General features: G+C 45.9%; 1 protein-coding gene across 2 annotated transcripts in view; it reads left to right on the forward strand.

The window, feature by feature from the left end:
- The first annotated feature begins 2,847 nt into the window (after window positions 1-2,847).
- Window positions 2,848-23,168, forward strand: part of pde7a (phosphodiesterase 7A) — a 37,149-nt gene continuing 16,828 nt past the window's right edge. For both annotated transcript variants that reach the window (XM_083660273.1, XM_083660274.1), the window contains exons 1-2: window positions 2,848-3,822; window positions 23,041-23,101. In XM_083660273.1, coding sequence (XP_083516399.1) covers window positions 3,685-3,822; window positions 23,041-23,101 — 199 coding nt within the window. In that variant the 5' untranslated portion in view covers window positions 2,848-3,684. The remainder of the gene's footprint in view (window positions 3,823-23,040; window positions 23,102-23,168) is intronic.

Below are 23,168 nucleotides of genomic sequence, written 5' to 3' on the forward strand. Positions count from 1 at the left end.
CACAACCGGTCTCGCTCACTCCATAGCTAGACTCCCTGCGGCACCCCGGCCGCTGGTCCTATATACCCCGTTTCCCCTAGGAACACACCCGCACACATTAGTTCCTAGCTACAATCCAGACACCTAGGTTGCACATCACATTACAGGTAATACTTGGATTACCAGACACGTTACAATACATACACCGCCATCCGGATGCCCTCTAAATAACTCCCGAATTCCAAGACATGTCTGAAAGCGGCTTCACAGTTAAGGAATAGTCTTCCTCTTCTCACCCAGACGTAACGGCATTGTGTAGGTGGTACTTGCAGCAACCCATGTTAAGGGCTTGTCCAGGGGTGGATTCGAACTGCCGACCCTCGGCTTGGGAGTCCGACATGTTAACCGCAACGCCAAGAGAGCTAGCTCCCTTGGGAGCTGATTAACATGCCTTTATACCTGGGGAGTGAGTTTAACCAATCCACTCGCTACCACTCGGGACTCACGAGGAATCCACGCTGATTCAACTCGGTTACATCTGCTCCCGATACGTCCATCTCATTCAGGAACCTCTTAACAGCGTCAAGCCCAATCCCATTCCTCTCTGTCTTCCCACTCAAACCAGCAGCACAGTTTATAACCACGGCAATGATGGCTAGGAATTGCTTCTTGTCCATGCAGATCACTTTACTCTGACTAATTCCATTATTTTTCTTCTCCGGATCCTTATGCACTTCCATCCTTTATTTATTTATTTCCCATCTGCACCTCTTCATATGATAGCTTCAGCATAATAACCCCTGTTCTTCTCTCATCTTGTTCACTTCCCTTTCCTCCTTTCTTTGTGGACACTGAGCAGACTCCGTGTCATGGTTCTTTCTTTGTGGACACTGAGCAGACTCCGTGTCATGGTTCTTTCTTTGTGGACACTGAGCAGACTCCGTGTCATGGTTCTTTCTTTGTGGACACTGAGCAGACTCCGTGTCATGGTTCTTTCTTTGTGGACACTGAGCAGACTCCGTGTCATGGTTCCCCTCACAGTGTAGGTAGGCACTTGGCTTGCTCCTTCTTTACATCGCACATTTCCATCTCTCCACCCCACAGAGCTCCCTGACAGTCTTCCCACATCTCCTACATTATCTTGCTTTTAGTACAAACAGCAGCCACATGCCCATATTCCTGACAGCAGAAGCACCTGAGAGGAGCTCTCACAAGGGCCTCACTGTATAACACACATACTCAAGCATCACTCTTGGCAGCAATTCTCCTTCAAAAGTTAAACACACAGATTTAGACTCCTCTTTCATCCCTTCCCGAAATTTTGTCATTCTCACCTCACACACACATTTCACCTCCAAAAATGTTTCGGCATCTCCCGACATTGTCACTTACCACTCCTTTCTTCCTGGCTTCTGACCCGAGCTGGAAACATTTCACATCGCGATACTCTCGAGTCTCACTAATCTTCCAGGCTTTCTTCCTCTGACTCTCAGACACACACTCAATCACAACCATACATGACTTCTAGTGATCCTAATCGAGTGAACATCTCCAACTTTTCCTCCAATAGACATCAGTGATTTATGACAGGCACTGATGATGTCATAGACATTGTGACATCATCAGTGATGTCATAGACTACCATTATGTATTTTCTCTGCTCCAGAAGGATATTGTGTCCTTGTTTGCTACTCAGAGAGGACTAACCCAAATGTTAATCTGACTGACTGCTTGCATCAAAAGTGTGCATTGTGCTCATGAACGTGACACCAGCTCTGACAAAGGCAGCGAGAATTGATTAGCTTAGCTAGCCAGCACGTTAACATAATATTGCCTTTTTGTATGATTACCAATGACATAATATATATCACACACACAAGAATAAAATAAATCAAACACTCTTGGGGGCCCTAAGCACTCGCTTATCATGTAAGCCTGGGGCCGGCCCTGGTTTTAGGCAGATTGACAGGGCAGTGTGTGCGACAGTGTTGCCTGGAAAAGATGCAGGCCAGGACCTCATTGCAGGGGGTATGATTGTGGGGAACTGCATTCACAACCAGGGCATGGAGGGAGGGGATAGTAATTATGCCCTCTGCTGCCACTGAGCCTCTGCACTGTTGCACTGTTGTCATGGCACAGCTCACCATTGCCCCCCAGCACCGAACACAGCACAAAACTTCCAGGAAAAAGGTTGGTAAATATATAAAGGAGGAATTAGTTGTTGTTGTTTTTAGCTATTTGGCTGCAGCTTGAGGTTAAACTGCTTCTTATCAGTCAGGAAAGCAATGTCTATCCAACAGGCAGTTGTAGGTACCACTGACTGCCTGTAGACAGTAAAGTGTGGGTAATTGACGTCAGAAACAATACGCAGCTGTCAGCCTGCGCTACAATGTAGTCTCCATGTCTACTGAATCATCACAGGCAGCTGGACCTATGGAACAAACGAATAGAGACACAGCATACTTCCTAGGCTACGTTTCAAACTCCTAGTGAGTTGTTCCCAAGTACTAGTATGAGTCATGGGAGGAAGGTAATCACAGGCAATGATGTGGCCCGCTGCAGAGCAAGCCCCGTTGTGGAGGAATACCCTTGTGAAGGTCCACGCCGTCTGTAAACGACTGCTCATATCGGTCTTGGGGATCGCCCTGGTCGCACAGCCAATCGGGTAACCCGTTTCAAACGTGCAAAGCGGATGCGTCCAATCAGCGCAGACGTGACATTAGCCGCCTCGATGCCATTGGACGAGCTCACACAAGGGCGTTTTTTCTTTCCTTTTTTTAGTCGCTCCAACAGCACCATCTCTGGCAGGTGGTGTGTGTGCTTTCATACAGTAGACTAGGCTAATGTTTAGGACGATAGGTAGGTAGTTGTAGGGGAAATCAGCACACTTTGCGTTAATATTCTGTCGTTTTGGTGAATCGTTTTGCGTTGCGTGCCATTAGATCCATTATTTTTTTAATCCGCCGGATCCGCAGTGAATGATGACCGTCGGGGTTCCCTCTCTGAGCCAGACACTTTGTGCTTTACGGTCTGTGGTGAATTAGACAACTGGTTCTTCATGCAGACAAAAAGACAGAAAAGCCCTACATGTTGATTATGTTTTCTTCTACAGCAAGTCTGAATGAGAAAACCGGCGGACACATCCTGGACATCCGTCTCACTTCATCCACCGGTGTTGCATCTAATATATGTTGACATTTTTTGGAAGTGGTCGTGCCTTTTGTTTTCATTTCGGGATATGTGATATGCGGATCCGTAACGCAACGAAACGCATATGAGCGGACGTTTTTTTCTTTCTTTTTTCCCTGGCCGAAAATGAGGAAGCGTTGTTATAAAGACCCAGAAAATGGTAAAGTCTCGTCGTCCCTGGGCCCGGATTTGAGTAAAATGAGGAGGAAAGGAGCAAAAGCATGATTGCATTTTCCCCATAGAATGACACCAAAGGAGGTAAAACGATGAAGGTAACGTTAGTGAAGACGCAGCATCAACGAAGGCGATCTGGACAAGTTTTGAGTCGCTCATAATGAACAGAAATACTTTGCAGCTCAATAACAGATCGTTTCAACAATATTGACAGATTTTTCTCGGTTTTGCAAGATTCTCCAGTTGTCCACTCATTTATTTTGGCCCTGCATCTATTATTTTTGCATTTGATTGTTTTTGTTTTTTGTTTTTTAAAAATCCGGATCCAGCCCTGACTATTCAATGGAAGTATGTTATCAGCTGCCGGTTTTGCCTCTAGACAGGCCGGTTCCCAAGCATGTCCTCAGCCGGAGGGGAGCCATTAGTTTCAGCTCCAGCTCATCTCTGTTCGGGGCCCCTGATCCGAGACAGCTGTCACAGGTAAAACAAGAAAAATCCTCTACATTTTCTCAAGTTGTTTATGTATGTATGTATGTATTTATTTAGTAGCTAACCATGGGATTTGGTGTTGGGGAATCACCCAGGCCTGCAACCAACCAGCATGTTTCAACAAAGATGTGAATGATCCACTGGAATCTTGCAGGTGGTTGTTTGGTTCCTAGGCCCTAACACACACACACACACACACACACACACACACACACAGCCCGTCTCGTAACTGCTTTGCATGTGTTCGTGTTGTCCAAAGATAGAGGCCCTCTTTCACCCACTTCAGCCAGTTCACTGACAGCGTAATACACAAAGTATATCATTCTCTAGCAGTTGTCACCCCGGGACTTGTTGCCACGCGTCATATGGTACGCACACTGTTCATTATGTTAACATCCCTTCTTGACACATTGACAAGCGCAACATAAATCATTGAGTCATACTTGAACTTCCTGCTTTCTCAGTGTTGAACTCTTGGAAATGTAGCTCTCTGGTAAGCCTGCCTCTGATGTCTCTACTTTTGTGCTGAGACTGAGAAAAGGTGTAGGCTACTACACAATAGTCCTAATGTTGTGAGGTCACATTCTGCCTGCTTGTCTCATGTGCACACAAACTGGCATGGCAGCAGCACACTAATGCCTCCTCAATGCATTAGCCAAGCATTGAGTCACTGTTGTTGTGTATGAGCATGTGCCTCAGATGGTGCACCATCCATTAGGCCTTTGTCCAGGACACTTGCTTCACCGACCGCAACCCACATGTGCCTGCTGCACCCTCGATTCAGAGAAACGTCACACATCGAGTCAAAGTTTGAACGCACCCATTCCCCAGTGTGTTGCACTTGACAGCATTCCTTGCTAACGCTTCTGTCGTTTGTGCACTAAAGCAACACCCTGCACCCGGATGATATCTTGGGGTTTACGCTCTGCTAGGTGCTCATGTATGTATGTACAGAGACTCCCACGGCATTGCGCGGCATCTCCCAACACATTCTCCACCGTTGTTGACCGTGTGAGCGTCCCCTTCAATGGGCCCGTCCATTATCCCTTTGTCCAGTCCCCTGCTCCACATAACCACCCATGTGTGTCTCCTTTGAACCTACCACACTATCACAGGCTGGGTGCTATAGCCCTGTCTGTCAGAGGCCCTCAGCGCGCTCGTCCTCTGTGGCCCCTGGGCTCGTCTTTGGCTCTCGGGTTAATTGGCGTTTCATCAGATGTCGAGGAATGCTGGACAAGCCTAAACTGCCCCTCCATCCATCTTTCCACCCATGCTGCCGGGCGGGCGGCCACCAACCTACGTCTCCGTCGTCACTCTACGCCTTTGTGAGGCAGATGTATGAAAGTAATGTTGTCCAGAGCTGCAGAGCAGAGTCTTGTTACTGCACCATACATTGGCCTTTGTGTTCTGGAGCAGCCCTGTGTGACTGGCCATGCTTCACATACCGCAGCTCAAAGGAGGGATCCCAAAACCCATCTCAGCACATCACTAGACGGCTCACCCTGCTTGGCGTACAAACACACAAGTGTAACACCGTGATGTTTCTTGGTCAGGTGTGCCGGTTGCTTCCTCTTGATTGGGCCACAGTTCATTGTTCAGTCTGTGTGGTGCGCCGCTCGGCTGTCGCCATCGTGCTCCTTTAGTCGTGAAAAATGGTTCACTTGCAGCAAACGGTAGGTAGGCTTTGTAGTGTTAAGTGAGGTTCTGCTGAAACGATAATGATTTGCATGTGATTTCTGTGGATACGATGATGAGACCAATTTAACATTCACAAACACTTTTTCTACATTGTGCAAAAGCAAAGCAAACACATTCAGTGATAATTAGAAAGATCTGCTGACATAGTTATTTGTACTTTTGTTTTTCCTCCTGAATATGGTCAGAATTGGATAAGGGCTATGAACGCGTGTGTGCGCACACACACACACGCACACACAGCGCAGTCACTCAGCCTTTGTCACAGAGCAATTACACTCCTCTAAATATTGTGTCTTTGGGCCCTATGCATGACCATAAGGGTGCGTTTGTCCTTGGTGGCTGCAGTGTTTTTGTGTGTGGTTCCAACAGGCCTGTTGTTTGTGGAAGCAGGGCCGGACTAGCACTGGAGAAAGAGGCAGTTAGGCATGTGCCTGGGCTCTGGGGGCAGTGGTTTGGCCCGCTGCCAGACACGCAGATGGCCGGAGTCTCAGTCTCTTTCTTTCTCTGGCTATCTTGTTCCGCTCACTCACAAGCTCCCTCTCTTGCTTCCCCCCCCCCGCTCCCCTCCGCCCCCCTCAGATGAAGACATTTCCTCTGGTAAACAGAGGAGGAAAGAGCAGCGTTGAGGAGACGACAGAGTCTCAGAAGAATGTGTCATTATGTGCTCCTGGAATGCATATGTTTGGGTGTAAATATGCTCTGGAAGAGGCGGTGCAAGCAGCAGTGGCCTGAAGTAAATGGGCTCATTTAGCTAAAGAGTGCCTCTCTCTACTGTTGTTTAGTTTGATTACCATGCATGTTAGCCGCATGTTGATGAATACGTTAAAGCAAGGCCGGAAGATGATTGGCTGAACTTTATTGCTTGCTTGTACATTGAGATGCGTGCAGGTCCCCTCTGGCTTGTCTGGAGTGAGCGGTGAATACAGGACTGAGACAGATTGGTATAATGTGCAGGACATGGAGAGGACACAGCAATGAGTCATGAGGTCATCTAACATGCGCGCGCGCGCATACACACACACACACACACACACGTGCACGACGCACATGCACACACACACACGTGCACGACGCACATGCACACACGTGCACGATGCACATGCACACACACGTGCACGACGCACATGCACACACACACGTGCACAACGCACATGCACACACGTGCATGATGCACATGCACACACACGTGCACGACGCACATGCACACACACGTGCACGACGCACATGCACATACACACACATGTGCACAATGCACATGCACACACACACGTGCACGACGCACATGCACACACACGTGCACGACGCACATGCACACACACGTGCACGACGCACATGCACACACACACACACACACACGTGCACATGCACACACACGTGCACGACGCACATGCACACACACACACATGCACGACGCACATGCACACACACATGCACACACACACATGCACGACGCACATGCACACACACACGTACACGATGCACATGCACACACACACATGCATGACGCACATGCACACACACACGTACACGACGCACATGCACACACACACATGCACGACGCACATGCACACACACACGTGCACGACGCACATGCACACACACACGTACACGACGCACATGCACACACACATGTACACGACGCACATGCATTCACACGTGCACACACGGCTCGATTGGCATCAGTGCCTGCTTGTTTGCATTCAGAGTGTTGCTTATGGCAGGCCTGAGAGCAGGTTTCTGTGCAGGCCTGTGAGCAGGTTTCTGTGCCATGTGGCTGGCTATGTGTTGATTTTGAACCAGTAAAAAAACACACACACACACACGCACGCACACACTTCTGATGACAAGGCTGAGTAATCGACTTTCTACCATTGTTTTTAATCCAGCTCAGATACAAGAATCAATGAACAGATGTGTGATATTGATGAGGTCAGGCAGTCACATGGCTTTGACAACAGGGAGAGAAACTAGCTTGGAGTGGGGAACACTGGTCTGTCATCAGTTCAGTCCTTCACATTTTAGTCAATGAGTTCATCTAGAGTTACTGTACCTTGACCACTGACCCCAGATCAACTTGTCTCCTCTTGAGATGTTTGACACGCACACAGTCACACGCACACACACACACACACACACACACACACACACACGCACACACACACACCGGCCCAGGAGAAAATGATAGGCCTGTACGCAAGAGCAGCAGATTAGCAGCGCTTGTTTCATCTGCGCTAGAGGGGTGTTTCTGTGCAGAGTACGATAAGGAATACATTGCACTACTTCTTTTGGAGGGAGTCAGTTTGTTGATCTTAACTGAACCGATAAGGCCATCGCATTGACGTCGTTTCAGGATGTGGTAAGAATGCTGAAGGGGCCGTTCAAACTCTGAGCTCGGTTTCACAACCTTTCACAAAAACGTTAACCCCTGCGGCGCCAAAGTTAGCTTTCTGCAAAATTCACCTCAATGAACGCCGGCAATGAACCAGAGAGTACGGTACTGATTATTTCATTAGACCGTACACAAGTAGGATGTGGATGCTGTAGGTAATAAACAGGATCCAAACAAACCCTACATCCTCTCATAAGTTAAAGATATTCTCTCTCTCTCTCTAAGGGGCCCCTCTTATCACATGACCAGTTTGTTTTTGTGCTGCGGTGTTGAGTGCAATCGGCCGTGAGAATATGGGGTCCACACATCAACACTAACCGACAGTGTCAGGGCCAACTGCTCTGGCTGAATATGAATCATATATTGAGACCTATTAGAGGTGGGCGGAGACTATATCCAGAAAAGAGGAATTAATTTACCCTGATAATTAGTTTTACTCGCCAAATATTGTACATCCATGTACGGGCTTAAGGAGAGGATATCTTAGACGTTGCCCCCAGGCACACTGACTGGTCGTAGACGTAGAGCTGTTTTTCCTTTTCTCTTCTTCTTAGAAGGTGAAGGCTTTTTCTTCACAAGGGGAGCGTTAAGCCGGCCTGGGGATGATGTTTGAGATGAATGAAATTCCAGTGCAGGGTAGACACTCTGCTGCCCCCATCCCCCACCCTGTACTGTTGCCTGTTTCATAGCACACCGCTAAAGGCACATTTATACAGTGGGCCCTTTTAAAGCGCCTTGTGTAAAGAAGCCTTAAATCACTTTATGACACTTAACTCTCCAGTAAAAAAAAAAACTGTTGCAGATATAATATTATGACAAGCATGTTTTTCTTTGTCCTGTAGTGAGTGACAACACCACCGCCATGTCATTTTCTGTCAGAGGCCTGGGCTTCCTTGTTGCTTTGGGCCACTCCCCCCCCCCCCCCCCCACCACACACACACACACACACACATCCCCCACCCACCCCCTTCATACCTCGACCCACCTCCCCCCCTCTTAGAGACTCACTGGAGCTGGAGTGTGTCCAGAGTGGACAGTGTTCCCATAAAACACTCGTAGGTAGACTCAAGCTATGGCTTTGTGTAAGCAGTGGCTGGTGTGTGCGCACACACACACACACACACACACATACACACATACAGTCAGTATACTCTCACTCACTCAAAACCTGTGCAGTAAAGTCCATGTTTATGGGCTAGCACTCACTTACTGGAATGTGCCGTCCTGCACAGAGCTCATAACTCAGAAGGAAGCTTTGGGTTTATGAAGCCGTGCTGACTGAGAGCAGCTGCTTTCATCTCGTGAACGTGTACGTCTGCGTGTTTGTACGCTGATATGTCCGAGTTTATTGGGAATACTGCTGCTCCCCCCCCCCTCCGTTGTGTGGCCGTCACTCTGTGTAATACCCTCAGCTCAATGCCTGTGTTTTTGTTTTATGATGGATGACATGAGGAAGGGCACGCTTTATCGCTGTGGTTGAAACAGGGAAGTGGCGTGTGAGAATGCTGCACTTTTCAGCGGGCCGTTGAGCACACGGTTGAAAAGGCTGCAGACTGAGAGTTACAGTATCAGCTGGATCGCCTCGCTGTGACGACAAGAGAGTACGTTTACAATAGTCAGCGCAGCTCGCACACACGCACACAAAGCCTTACTCTGCCTGCTTTGTGCACACATCACCATAACAATAAGGGGGGCTGTTAATGGGGACAAAAGGCAAGATATTTGACACACCTTTGTTAATATACGCCAGGGTTTCATCTGCTTCCAGTAAGGTCACTTCAGTTCACATGGCTGAGCCTTTGTGATGTCGCCTTTCCATCTACTGTGTTTCACTGGAGGAGTCAGAAACATGGGCAATATTCAAGCAGTGTGTGGGGGGGGGGGGTTACTCACACAGGTCGTGACATCAGAAACGTCAGCACTCTCCGAGCCCAGACCCAGCCTTATCTGCAGCCAGATAAGAGGCGGAGCCACATGAGAACAAGCCTGCATGAGCACAATGAGCAGACTGTTATAGGCCACATTTAGATGACAACGCTCTCTGCACAAAACGGCAAGCTGTCGTCGTTGCGTTCTGGCCTTTGGTTCGGCGTCGTTTTTACACAGCGTTTGTGATCACGATTTCGCGTGCAGACTGGAGCCGCAAATGCAGCGCCAACTCTGAGCAAGCGTCAAGTCAGCCAGAATAAAATGGAAACTTCCGGGTAGAAGTTCAGAACCTTCACAATAATGGCAATTAAATAAAGTAATAGCCTTATTGGTGCACGTTGAGAGGATAGGGTAGCACAAACATTTTTCCACAAGGCAGCATATGTCATGTGAACTAGGCCGTAATTCACACTGTTCTTCTCACGAGTAGCCAGTTTGGGTAGGTTGCTCGTCCACGTTGACGTAGCCAAATCTGTGCTTTGAGGGTGACAATATAGGCTATTATTTGTGCCTGTGTGCTTGATTCTGTACCAATAAACTACAACTTTGACTTGATAGGACAATGCATGCAGGTGTATCCTGACCCTCTTCTGGATAATAACTCTTCTGTGTTGCATGATGAGGGTCAAAGGGACAGATGAGAGGAGTGTTCAATAGAAAGCAGTTGTCCACCATCACTGGCTAGGAGGACTGCTTCATCACATTTATTCTCATCTGGGCAGTATTAGCTCTAGATGGGGACTCTTTCAGATACCGCTATACGTCTAAGTTTAGAATGGGTTGAATGTTTTTTTTAACCCAGTGTGTCTAGATGGCTGTTGTTAACTAATACTAATTTCTCTATTAACCCCCATACCAGTTTAGCATTAGCCCCGAAATCTTGTTTGTTGTCGGAAGCCATGGGGTCAAACAGGGTTGTGACTTTCATAAGAGACGTTCATCTACTGTATCTGGTAACTGCTGCTATAAGGTTGTCAAAAGTATCGAAACAAACATTTTGAAATGGATACAATACTCATTTGCAACTAATATCGATACCAGCTAGTGCGACATACTACAGATTTGTCCCTCCCTATCGTTGGTGGGTATCTGTTGCTTCAACAAGCTAAAAGTGTTCTCTGATAGGTTGATGAATAGAGCAGGGGTCATCTGCTGTGTATGTGCAAAGTTTTTGAGTTTTATCTGGCCTACATTATGGAGAAGCGTCTCCATTATTTGTATGCATGATGGGATAACTCTTGTTATGATTTGGCGCTATATAATTTAGAAATATAAAATTGATTGATTGATCTGTTCCCCCCCCCCCCCCTATCAAAAATGGTATATAGACTATCAATATTTTCCTAGTATCGTGACATGGCCTAACTATAAAAAATGTTAACATCTAGGATAGAAAGTTTTAGGCCAGGGACTATATATCACAATAGTCACATGATCACAGGACGTACAATGTCAAGTAAGGCAAATTAACTCAAACACGTCATGCTACAACTTTTTTGCTGCTTGATACAAATGTAAAACTCGCACAGTTCTCATTTTCCATGACTAAGGTACAAGCTAGTAGTAGCTAGCGTACGCGTATGTTACCTTTCCAGCTTTCATGGCGCCAAACCGTAGTTGGGAAGCCTCAGATGGCGTTGTGCTTGGCGGTGGAGAACTTGCACTTTATTTCGGTACAGGCGCAACAACAATGCGCAGCCTCTTGGTGACGTTCTAAGCTCTTTTCCTGCTATGCTAACTTTACTCACTTAGCAATAGCATCCTGCAACTCACTCTGGCTGCGGCTAAAAACTAGAGCCCGACCGATACTGGATTTTTGAGGCCGATGCCAATACCGATATTAGGGAGTAAAAAAATTCCCATATCGATATATCGGCCGATATTCTTTTTTTTTTTTTTTTTTTTTTTACGATTTTTTATCCAATTTTTATCCCCCATTAGTGCAAATTTTTAATTCATTTATCCTGGTTGCTGCTCCACCCTCTGCCGATCTGGGGAGAGCCGAAAACTGGCTCCATGCTTCCTCCGAGACATGGGCAGTTAGCCAGCCGCTTCTTTTCACCTGACAGGGAAAGCTTCACCGGTAGGACATAGCACGTGGGAGGCTCACGCTATTCCAACGAGTTCCCCTCCCTCCGAACAGGCGCCCTTAACGACCAGAGGAGGAACCACATCAGCAACCAGGATATTGCATGTTTTGGTGAAGGGGTTCCTGTATGAAGGAAACCCCCGGGAGGCATGGGGAGAACATGCAACCCAGGTGGGAATCGAACCCAGGACCTTCGAGCTGTGAGGCGACAGCGCTTACCACTGCACCACCGTACCCCCCATCGGCCGATATTCTTAAAAAAAAAAAACTCTCTCTCTCGTAACGGACAAGCCCGTCTTTTATTGTCACACAAACACCACAATACATGCATGCGGCCACAACACACTCATGCTGACCGTGGCCGGTGAAAAGTGTCCTCTGCATTTAACCCATCCAGGCATGTCCTTTCCTCCGAGGGGCAGGCCAGGAGCAGTGGTCGCTTTCTCGTACAGCGCCCGGGGACCAACTTCGGATGTTGTTGTCACTGGTCGGATGACGATGACGATCTGATCTTCTGCATGTTTTTAGTGGGGGGGTTATATACGGAGGAACCCCCTGGGGGGAGCACGGGGAGAACATGCAAACTCCACACAGAGAGAAAGGCCCTTTCGACGAGATACCCCACCTGGGCAGTAGGCACTGAGGATATGGGGGGAACACAACCACAGCGCCCACAGTGTCCCAGGCGAGAATCGAACTCAGGACCTTTTAACTGTGAGGCGACAGCGCTACCGACTGCGCCACCATACCCCATTACATTATATATACACATTATATTACACGATTTGTTTGCAATGATCCCTCAAATATCAAACACTTGACAAAGATATGAGTTGACATGAATTGAAATATGTAATGTAGGCAGGATATTTTACAGCTTATTAATAAACTTTATTGTCCAAAATGACATCAATGCAATGAAACAGTAAACTTAACTGGGAATTTAATAATGATAAATAACTAGAAATACAAAAACACAAGAAATAGAACAGTTAAGAAAAAATATCAAATATACACAACATGCTGTCTATAACTTAAAAAAACAAAAAAAAATCAGCAATATCGGCCAAAATATCGGCCGATACGATATATCGGTGATCGGTCGGGCTCTGCTAAAAACACACTCACTTCCTACTGTCACCAGCGCAGGTTAGCCACTAGGCCACCTTCTTAAAGCGGCAAGGCTTGATAGAGCTATTCAAGTCATTTGCTGAAAATTACTGTATTTTTTCATATCGCAATAGATATTGCAGAAAGAAAATATATTGTAATGTCAATTTTTTTCAATATTGTGCAGCCCTATCAGGTAGACAACTGAACTGGTCCGGAATACCTCAGAATAATTGACAAGTGACCATACGAGCAAACACTATTTGTTGGAAATTGCTTTTATTCTAGTGCATGTGTCATTGCAAGAATGAAATTAACCACAGCCGGACCACATCGCTTTGCACTGTTCCATGTAATTGAAATGTAGGATAATTGTGTGCAGAGCAAAATCAAAGCAAATCAAATTGATGCAGTTTATAATGAGTGGACTGACTGACGCAGGGCGGATCAGCGAGCCGCAGCATGTGTGCCATGTCATGTGTCTGTGACATTGTGGGCTCAACCGCTGCTTCTGACCTCTTTTGCATGTCATCATCATGTCTCTCTCTCTCTCTCTCTCTCTCGTGTTCCCCCATCACCCTCTGCTGTGAAGCATAAATGGCCAAAACACTGAACTTACAAAGGTGTGTGTGTGTGTGTGTGTGTGTGTGCGCGCGTTGGCACTGCAAGGCGTGGCAGGGGCATGTGGTGCGGGACGTCCATTTCAAGGGTAAAACGTGACTTTGCGCCCGCCCCCCTCCACAGCGCGCCGGCTGTGACATTGACCAAGTGTTTGCACTACCACCTCCTCCTCCTTACCAGCTCTCAAGGGAGCACATGCCAGTGTCCACTTCAGTGCCAGCTGGTTACTGGCTCTTTGCCTGTGTGTGTGTGTGTGTGTGTGTTTGCAGCAAGTTGTGTCCAAAAGGTTTATTTGGGCAGGCGTTGGCAAGCCTGGTCACACACCCCCATCCCCAGTCCTAGTGCCAGCACTATGCAGTTCCCACGTATGTTGCAGCTCACACACACACACACACACACACACACACAATCTATATTGCTCACACTAGCCACCGGTGCTGTGTGTAAACAGGGAGGCCTGTTGACACTAAAATACAGCTTTGCAGATTACCCACCCTGAGTCAAGCTGTTTGCTAGCCGGTAAAATATTATCTTTGGATTGGCTGCTGTCATGAGCATAGAGGACAGAGTGTGTGTGTGTGTGTGTGTGTGTGTGTGTGTGTGTGTGTGTGTGTGTGTGTGTGTGTGTGTGTGTGTGTGTGTGTGTGTGTGTGTGTGTGTGTGTGTGTGTGTGTGTGTGTGTGTATGGAGACGATGCACACTAATCCTTAGGATATGTTGTAATGAGAATGCGTGCATCATGTACATTTGTGTGTGCACGTGTTTGTGTTTGTGTATAGACTAGTGATGATGGTGGTTATTACATGGTCCCAGGATGTAGAGACAGTCATATCAGCTGTGCTGTTTTGTACCTGCCCTCTGCTTCAGTACTATGGGCCTGATTGCATTTTGGTCACATTGGCACAGACTTGTTCACATTTTCAGCACAAGGGAAATGGTTTCCCAGCCTTTTGAGAATTGGGTGGAGGGGGGAGGGGGGAGGGGGGAGGGGGGGTGAGGAGATAGGATAGGGGAGCCATTTGGGTTGAGCGGGGGGAGGGGGAAGCTGGGCGAGAGGCTGAGCAAGAGCGCAAGAGAATGCTAATGAATTAAAATCATGCATGCAGATAGACTGAGTCTATTGACGTCAGAGCTTGTGTGTGTGTGTGTGTGTGTGTGTGTGTGTGTGTGTGTGTACCACGTGGGACACCCTGGTGGTCAGCAAACATAGAGCTGCAGCTCGCAACTAAACACCATTAAACAGACAGCTGGCTAACGGGCTAGTTACTCAGCCACTTGGTCAGTTATTCAGGCAGCTAGGCGGTCAGCCGCCCGGCAAGTCGACTTGTCAGTCAATGAGCCAAGCAGCCAGTCATGCAGGCCGCGGCTGTAGAAAAGGTAACCCTAGACGAGGGTAGCCCCAGGAGGCAGAGTAGAGGAGGCCTGGAGGCGGGCCAGGATGTGCGGAGTGCATGGAGAGGTGAGCCAGCATCTCAGTCTAGCCCCTGAGCAGCTGTCTGTCTACAGAGCACAAGCTAGGCCGTTCCCAGAATCATGTCCACTGCAACTGCTGCTACGCTGCTGTGACTTGTGCTGCGGCTGCAGCTGCCTCCTGCTTAGGGATACTGTACACGTGTGAAGGTGTTGCAGATGCACCAGTAAAGACCCAAACACCAGAGTGGTAGTTGATGTGCAACATTTGACGCTTCTGTGGTGCACTGCAGGCAGAAGTGTTGAAATGTCTGTCGACTGCCACCTGGATTTCACCCATTCACCACTGCATTCACCACACTATTACTAAATCACATTTCCTGTTCCACAGCCTTTTCTACAGTCTGTCTCGTAAATTTGGAGACCAGCAAGTAGACTGTCTAGTCTTAATATTTTCTCCACATATCTGAAAATGTGTATACTACTAGCTAAAGTAGTATGCACTAGGGCTGCACGATATGGGGGGGAGGGGGAATCCTATCGCGATTATTTTGATATTGCCTTGGTATTATTTATTATTTGGTAGTATTTTTTAGGCCTGGGTATTGGCAAGGATCTCACGATACGATACGTATCACGATACTTGGGTCACGATACGATTGTATCACGATATATTGCGATGCGATACATATTGCGATATATTGCGATATTCTACAGAATTTACTCAAAATTAAATAATAGAGCTAAAGATACAACACACTGTGTACCACCCAGGTAGTGTAATAATATGTACATCACTTTATACTGATAAGTTAGTGGACACATTTAGTCAAAACTACTGAGTGTTGAGTGTTACTGAATGCATTGATATGGGAAATATCGATACAGTATCGATTAGGGGTGGGAATCACCAGATGCAGATGCAGATGCATTTTTTTTTTTTTTTATATATCGCGATACTTGGCGTCCAAGTATCGATACAGTATCGGGAAATAAAATATTGCGATATATTGCCGTATCGATTTTATTGCCCAGCCCTAGTATTTTTTATTGGTAGTATATTTTATCTCACGTGCTGCGTGCACTCGATTTAAGGTGGAGACTCTGGTATACTACTATAATAGACCCTATTCACGGGGTCCATTTTGTGTCAAAAAGGCAGGGAAAACGGGTGCAAGCAAAACAGTGATGAGGGTTTCCAAATTCCGTGGGCGGATTCTTTTCCACCCTACTATATTATGTAAGATTTATGACATCACTGATGATTCATTCCAGACCCCTGGGAAGTGTTTTGGCAAATTTTGGATGTGATTGGAATAACTGTTGCGGAGATAAATGTGCTCAGAGACGGACAGACATTTCGTGACTATAGTAAAGATAGATCATTCTCCCGCTCAGTTATATAGCGCTCATGAGCATGCGAGGCTAAAAATGAGTGGGCAATACTTTTAGTACTGTGTATATATATGTGTGTGTGTATATATATATATATATATATATACACGTGTGTGTGTGTGTGTGTGTGTGTATATATATATATATATATATATACACACACACACACACACGTGTATATATGCGTATATATATATATACACACGTGTGTGTATATATCAGAGTTGGGGTCCGTTACTCAAAAAAGTAATGTATTACACATTACTATAATAATGGCTTTACTTTACTTGATTACTCCCTGGAGAAAGTAATTCGTTACACTACTCGTTACATTACTTTTGCGTTACTCCGTAACATTGCCTGAGATGCATTGTCACATAATTTGCCAGTTAACAATACAACATTAAACCTTACTATTAGCACAAATCTCTATCGTAATAAGGTAGGTTGCAAAACCTTTTCTGTCTGATGGTGGCTGTCCGTTCTCTGCCATCTGTATTTTGCTGGCGATTTCATACTGTTGAAACTGGCAACATTTCCTCTACCATGTACGAGGCAACAACATCTCTGATTTTGATGTTACCTGCACTGCAGAGCGGGTGGGGAGTGACGTGTCGGCAAAACTCCGAATGGTGAAATAAGTTTGCTTGTTTATCCGTTCACCTGCATCGCGTTGAAGCACTTTTTACAGACTGGCTTCATTTGATGTGTCCGGGCTTGCCTTGGCTGTCGGCAACGTAAGCAAAATACTTCCACTTTCGCTTCGTGCATTTGCTTAGTCCCTGTCGGGCTGTGACTTAAGGAGGAGTCGGACTGTGGCCAGAGAGCGAGCAGAGAGGAGAGGGGGAAATCAGCACAGCACACCCACACATGAAGCTGACATAGGCTACTGCTCTTATTATCACAAGATCATTTCGCCAGTTTGCTTTAATGTGCGCGAATGATTAGATTATGCCCGCTGGAACATTAAGCAACGTGTGTACACCTCGCCATTGAGAGTGTCGCGGAAAATGACTGCACCCGTTTCTCACTAGTATCCGCTAAAACGCATACCGCTCTTCTGACAGGCTAGAAAGTGGTGAAATCTCCGCGACGACGGGGTCGCGCTTATACCGGCACGGTGCCTTTCTCACATGCAGGCATTAGACCACATACCGGTCATTTTGCGGGTACAAAGCGCATGTGGGAAAAGGGCTCTGGTGAAAAGCAAGCTTTTGCTGCTTGCTTGGGGTCGAGGTAATGTGCGTATCTCCACCCCTCAAAAGTTGTTTTGTAGAGGACGGCAAGGCGGGTGCTACTGCTCGTTTTCTGGCAGATTGCAATTCAATTATTACGGAGCATACCCACTGTGCCCATTTCACTAGAACACGTTATATTTGCGAGGGGTATTTACAGACCTGTAATGTGGGTTTCTCTTATGGTTTACATTAGGGATGGGCATTTCTAGCAAAAACACTATTCGAAATTCGCTGGCCAAATTCGAATTTAATTCGAAATTCGAAAAAAAAAAAAAAAATGTAAAAAAAAAAAAAAAAAATTTTTTATTTTTTTATTTTTTTATTTTTTTATTTTTTTTGTGAGTGAAATGTTGCATTGTCTCCCCTGATTCTAAGTCTACGGCTTTATTAATTAATATAAAAAGCTTCTGCTGTGGATTTTTAGCTCAAACAAGCATTGCACCACTGAAGTAAAGAACATGTTACATGACATTGACATTTTCGAAAATAAAAAACAGTTTTGACAATCATGAGTGGTTCATTAAATATTTAGTAGGCTCAGGTCTGAGTGCTAAAGGGGTGCCAAAGTCACCCCCTCTCCCTCTTCATGGGATTTCATCCGCCATTCATTTTTCCATAAACCTTGCTTAAAATGCTTATAAAAATTGTTCTACTTGCTCAAACCAAGCGATTTCTTAGAATCAGGGGAGACAATGCAACATTTCACTCAATTTTTTTTTTTTTTTCTTTTTCTTTTTTTTTTCGAATTTCGAATTTCAATAATAAAAGTCGACCTTGATAATAACAACGATTATTCGAAAATTCGAAATTCGATGCCCATCCCTAGTTTACATTTCATTTCATTTCATTTTGTCCAATATTCAAATATTCCAGAATTGCATGTTGTGTTAAAAGAAATATTATTTCTATCTAACACTTTTTAGCCTGATTTAATTGTAAAACAGAGCGTAAAAAGTTATGCAAAGGCTTCTGGGAAATGTAACCTGTGGAAGAGGAAAGTGGGCGGAGTTCCCAGCATGCCCTGGGGTAGTGTGTTTTGTGTTTTTGTGTCAACTGTTTGTTTGTCAATGTGTTTTGGAGATTAAAATGATTTCTTGTTCTATATGCATGATGTTAGTTATCTGATAAGTTATGTGTCGACTAATAGTGCTGTTCTGCATGCTAATACAAAGTTGAAATATTGGCACCATGGTTGATTCTGTTGTGCAGTTAAGTGACCCGTCTTGATGGGACACAGGATCTCCTATTAACTCATTGAGTGCCAGCCACTTTTGGAGAACGGACGCTCCCAGTGCCAGAGTTTCAGAGCGTTTTCAGTGATTTCTCGAGGCCCACAGAATATTGTGTGATATTACTATGTAAACACCGAACACGCACAAAGAACCATGAGACTCTATTGTATCAGCAGCAAAAAAAAGTTTATTGATATCATTTTCCGTTCTTTACTTATCAGCCGGAGAAGATGGGTCAAAAACAGAAAAAATTGGCGTTTCCATCTAGAAGCTGAGATATTGAGCCTTTTGTGAAATATAGCATTTCAAGCAAATCACTGACTCTGAAACTAATATTTTCTGACCTGAAACATCTGAACAGTAATTTCCTTCAATATAACAGCACCCCCACCCCCCTCTACTGCAAACTCCTCCTCCGTGACCGTGGGTGTGTCTCTGGTGGCTCTGCTCGCTCTGAGTGCTGCTTGTGTCAGGTGAGTCTGCTGCCTGGATGGCGGCCGCTCGTAGGGGCAGTCTGGATCGGGCTCGCTCGTTTCTGGGGTTTCGGTTGTGAGCTGTGAAGCTGCGTCCGATTCTGGGCTTTCTGGGCTTTCTGCTGCCCTGCGTGCCCCACCCCCCTCCTCCTCCTCCGTGGGCGTGTCTCTGGGGCAATGCTGCGTTTGCTCTCGCTCTGCTTTTGCTCAGACTCTGCACTGAAAAGTGCGCTGCATCCCCACGCTTTTTCACATCGTGTCGCCGGCTCCCAGCTGAGAATAATGTAACTTTTCAGAAAGACGCTGGTGTCGCCAACTAAATCATATGGAGGGGCTATTGCAGCGGAGACGGAGGGGCTGTGGCAGCAGATTGACTGCTGTTCACAGGCACAGCTAACGTTATGCTTCATGCATATCGATCGATGCGATTTCCGTTTCCTCATGACTTCTTCTCTCTTTTCTCCTGGCCTTTCTCTAATCTGGAGAGCACTGTCGCCACCTAATGGGTCGGTAAAATAGCTTTTACACATTCAACATGCCCCAAAATTTTACAGGAGATGGATCTGGCTTTGATCCACGTCCCACCGTCAAAAAACGCAATTGACGACTTTAGTCGTCTTTGGCACTCAACGTTACTAAAGCAATTGACGACTAAAGTCGTCATTGGCACTCAATGAGTTAAAACGGAGATCTTTTCTCTCTATACTTATCTTGCTAGTACGCATACTACGCAAGTAACGAGTTCAGTGTTTGATTAGTAACTGTAATGTGATTACTGCACTTAGGGACAGTAGTGCCTTACACTACTCGTTACCGACAAAAGTAATGTGATTACAGTAACCCCCAACACTGGTGTGTATATATACACACACACACACACACACACACACACACGCGTGCACACACACACGTGTATATATATGTGTGTGTGTGTAGTATGTGTATATACAGTATATACATACATAAACTCCTCAAAAAAGTTCGGAAACGTTATTTCGGTCGATTATTTTCCCCCTTTAATAATACCAATTGCTATTGTCTTTTATATCGTTGGAAAGCCTGATTAGTCACCTTTACAACAGTGTGCAACTTATAAGGATCGTGCATTCGTGGAATGAGCAACACAGCTAAACGTGTGGGCAGCGCCCCAAAGAATGTGCCAAAATCTTCTGCAATATTCTTCAGTTGGTATTCACTCTTGTTTTGAGCTTCAAGTGCTGGCAGGTGTGTGCCAGTCACAGGTGTGTGACTGGTACCTGATTGGCACCTAATTTGCGGTGCCAAGGTGCCAAGCTGTTGTGGCTGCGTATGGATCTTCCACACACTACTGAGGTCGCTGACAGTGTCAAATTAATAAAGTGTAAAAATGGACAATATGTCTTGTTTTTTCCTTATCACTGTGGGAGAGGGCAATCATCCAATCCACCAAGCAACTCAAAACAAGAGTGAATACAGGCACACTAGGCTCAGTGAGGTAACGGGCAGACTAGGCTCAGTGAGGTAGAGTGAATACAGGCACACTAGGCTCAGTGAGGTAACGGGCGGACTAGGCTCAGTGAGGTAGAGTGAATACAGGCAGACTAGGCTCAGTGAGGTATGATAGGTAGGCCTGTTATGTCTTTCTAACATGGGCTTGTGCTTAGTTCTATTTCATTTGGTTAATATTGTTGCATACTGTATTGCTTTGTTTTGTTTTTATGGTTGATTGTTGATTTTGGATCTATGTAGGCTCATCCTAAAGCCCTTTGAGACATAGCCTGGGTAAACCCAGCATCCACGTGACCTCCATGTACTATCAGTCACATAAGAAACTTACGCTACAGACATATAGTCTGTGACGTCACGTTGATGGCAGGGTTGACCCAGGCTATTTGAGACATGCTTGTGATGAAGGGCTATATAAATAAACTTGACTTGACTGAACTCCACTCAACGTACTATGTTGATGCTCCAAAATCAAGTTGGGAGCAGACTCATCATCAACGTCACCGCTTGATACTTCTAGTGTGCGTCGAACCATTTCAAACAAGTGGCACTACTAGCGCTCCTCCCAGCGCATTTCTCCCTCAACGAGCTAGAGGTGCCCTGATCTGTGTTGATATATTTGGGGCAAAAACAAGGATACAAGTTGGAAGTACCCAAGGCCAAATCATGAAGGCATTCAAAACATATGTAGTCATCTATCTCCGACTCCAACAGTATCAGAATAGAAGCTCTGATGTGAGAATAGCTACCCCCTTCAAGTGAAGATCACATAGTATTATATAGTGTTCCTATTTTCAAAAGTGCAATGAATGTAGTGCTTAGTGCGTGGCCATGGACCTCAAGGAGGTTGTCTTTCACTGATGGTTCTTTTGCTCTCTCCATCCTTTCTACCTTTTTTATGCCTCCGCCGGCGATGGATGTGGCCGGAGGCATTATGTATCCGGGTTGTCCGTATGTATGTATGTCCGTCTGGCGTCCGTACGTCCATCCGAGACTCGTTAACGCGACATCTCAGGAACGCCTTGATGGAATTTCTTCAAATTTGGCTCAACGTCCACTTGGACTCGAGGATGAACGGAATAGATTTTGATGGTCAAAGTTCAAGGTTACTGTGACCTCACAACCTCCATTTTCATGTTAATTAACATCAGGAATGCCTTGACGGAGTTTCTTCAGATTTGGCTCAAACGTCCACTTGGACTCAAGGATGACCTGATTAGATTCTTGTGGTCAAAGTTCAAGGTCACTTTGACCTCACAACCTCCATTTTGATGCTCGTTCACATGATATCTCAGGAACGCCTTGAGGGAATTTCTTCAAATTTGGCTTAAACATCCTCTTGGACTCAAGGATGAACTGATTAGATTTTGGTTTACAAAGGTCAAAGTTCAAGGTCACTGTGGCCGCATGTCTGTCCATTCCATGTGCTAGAGAAAATAGGCCGTAGCTAGGGATAGGAAGTTCATAGAGAGTCAGGGTTCGGGGTGGGTAGGGGGATGTTATTGTTAATAGGAAGGGAAGGAGAAGGGGCACTGGAATAGCTGTTACATGAGGTGCTGGTAACTAAATAAGATTCTATCTCCCCTGGACTAAACAATGTTTTTCCCCCACCATGTTCCATTTGAAGGGGCTGTACCAGAGCTCTCCTCCAGTCACTTAACCCACTAAATCTACAATTAACAGTAACCACGTCAAGAAACACTACTAGTTGTCAATTGCAGTTTTGTTATTTTGTTGTGTGTGGGTGTGCCTGGGCATGTGTCTCCATTACACGTGTGTGTTTCTCACATGATTTGATTGTGTGTGTGTGTGTGTGTATGTGTGTGTGTGTGTGCGCGCGCCCAATCAGCCAGATGATCTGGAGCTAGAACATGTGTATCAGTGTAACGGTTCTACCACACACACACACTCACAGAGCGGAGCAGAACCAACAGTAGCAATGTTACGCCATTGCTCACTAATCACAGGCGCTGAATACATAATGTTGCACCAACATTGTGTCCTATTTGTTAAATTATTCTTATCTTATCTTTTTCACATTTTCTCGTGTTTTGGGGTGGGCGGGGTCTTGTTCACATACTGTCACGCCAATGGTAGGACAATAGTTTTTGATTATATCTTTCCTTCTGTGTTTGTTCAGAGACGAGGGGCCATCTCCTATGACAGCTCGGACCAGACAGCACTATACATTCGTATGCTAGGTAAGTGTTTTCCACTGTCAACACACACACACACACACACACACACACACACACACACACACACACA

This window comes from Poromitra crassiceps (assembly GCF_964638095.1).
Source record: "Poromitra crassiceps genome assembly, chromosome: 2".
NCBI lineage: Eukaryota > Metazoa > Chordata > Actinopteri > Beryciformes > Melamphaidae > Poromitra > Poromitra crassiceps.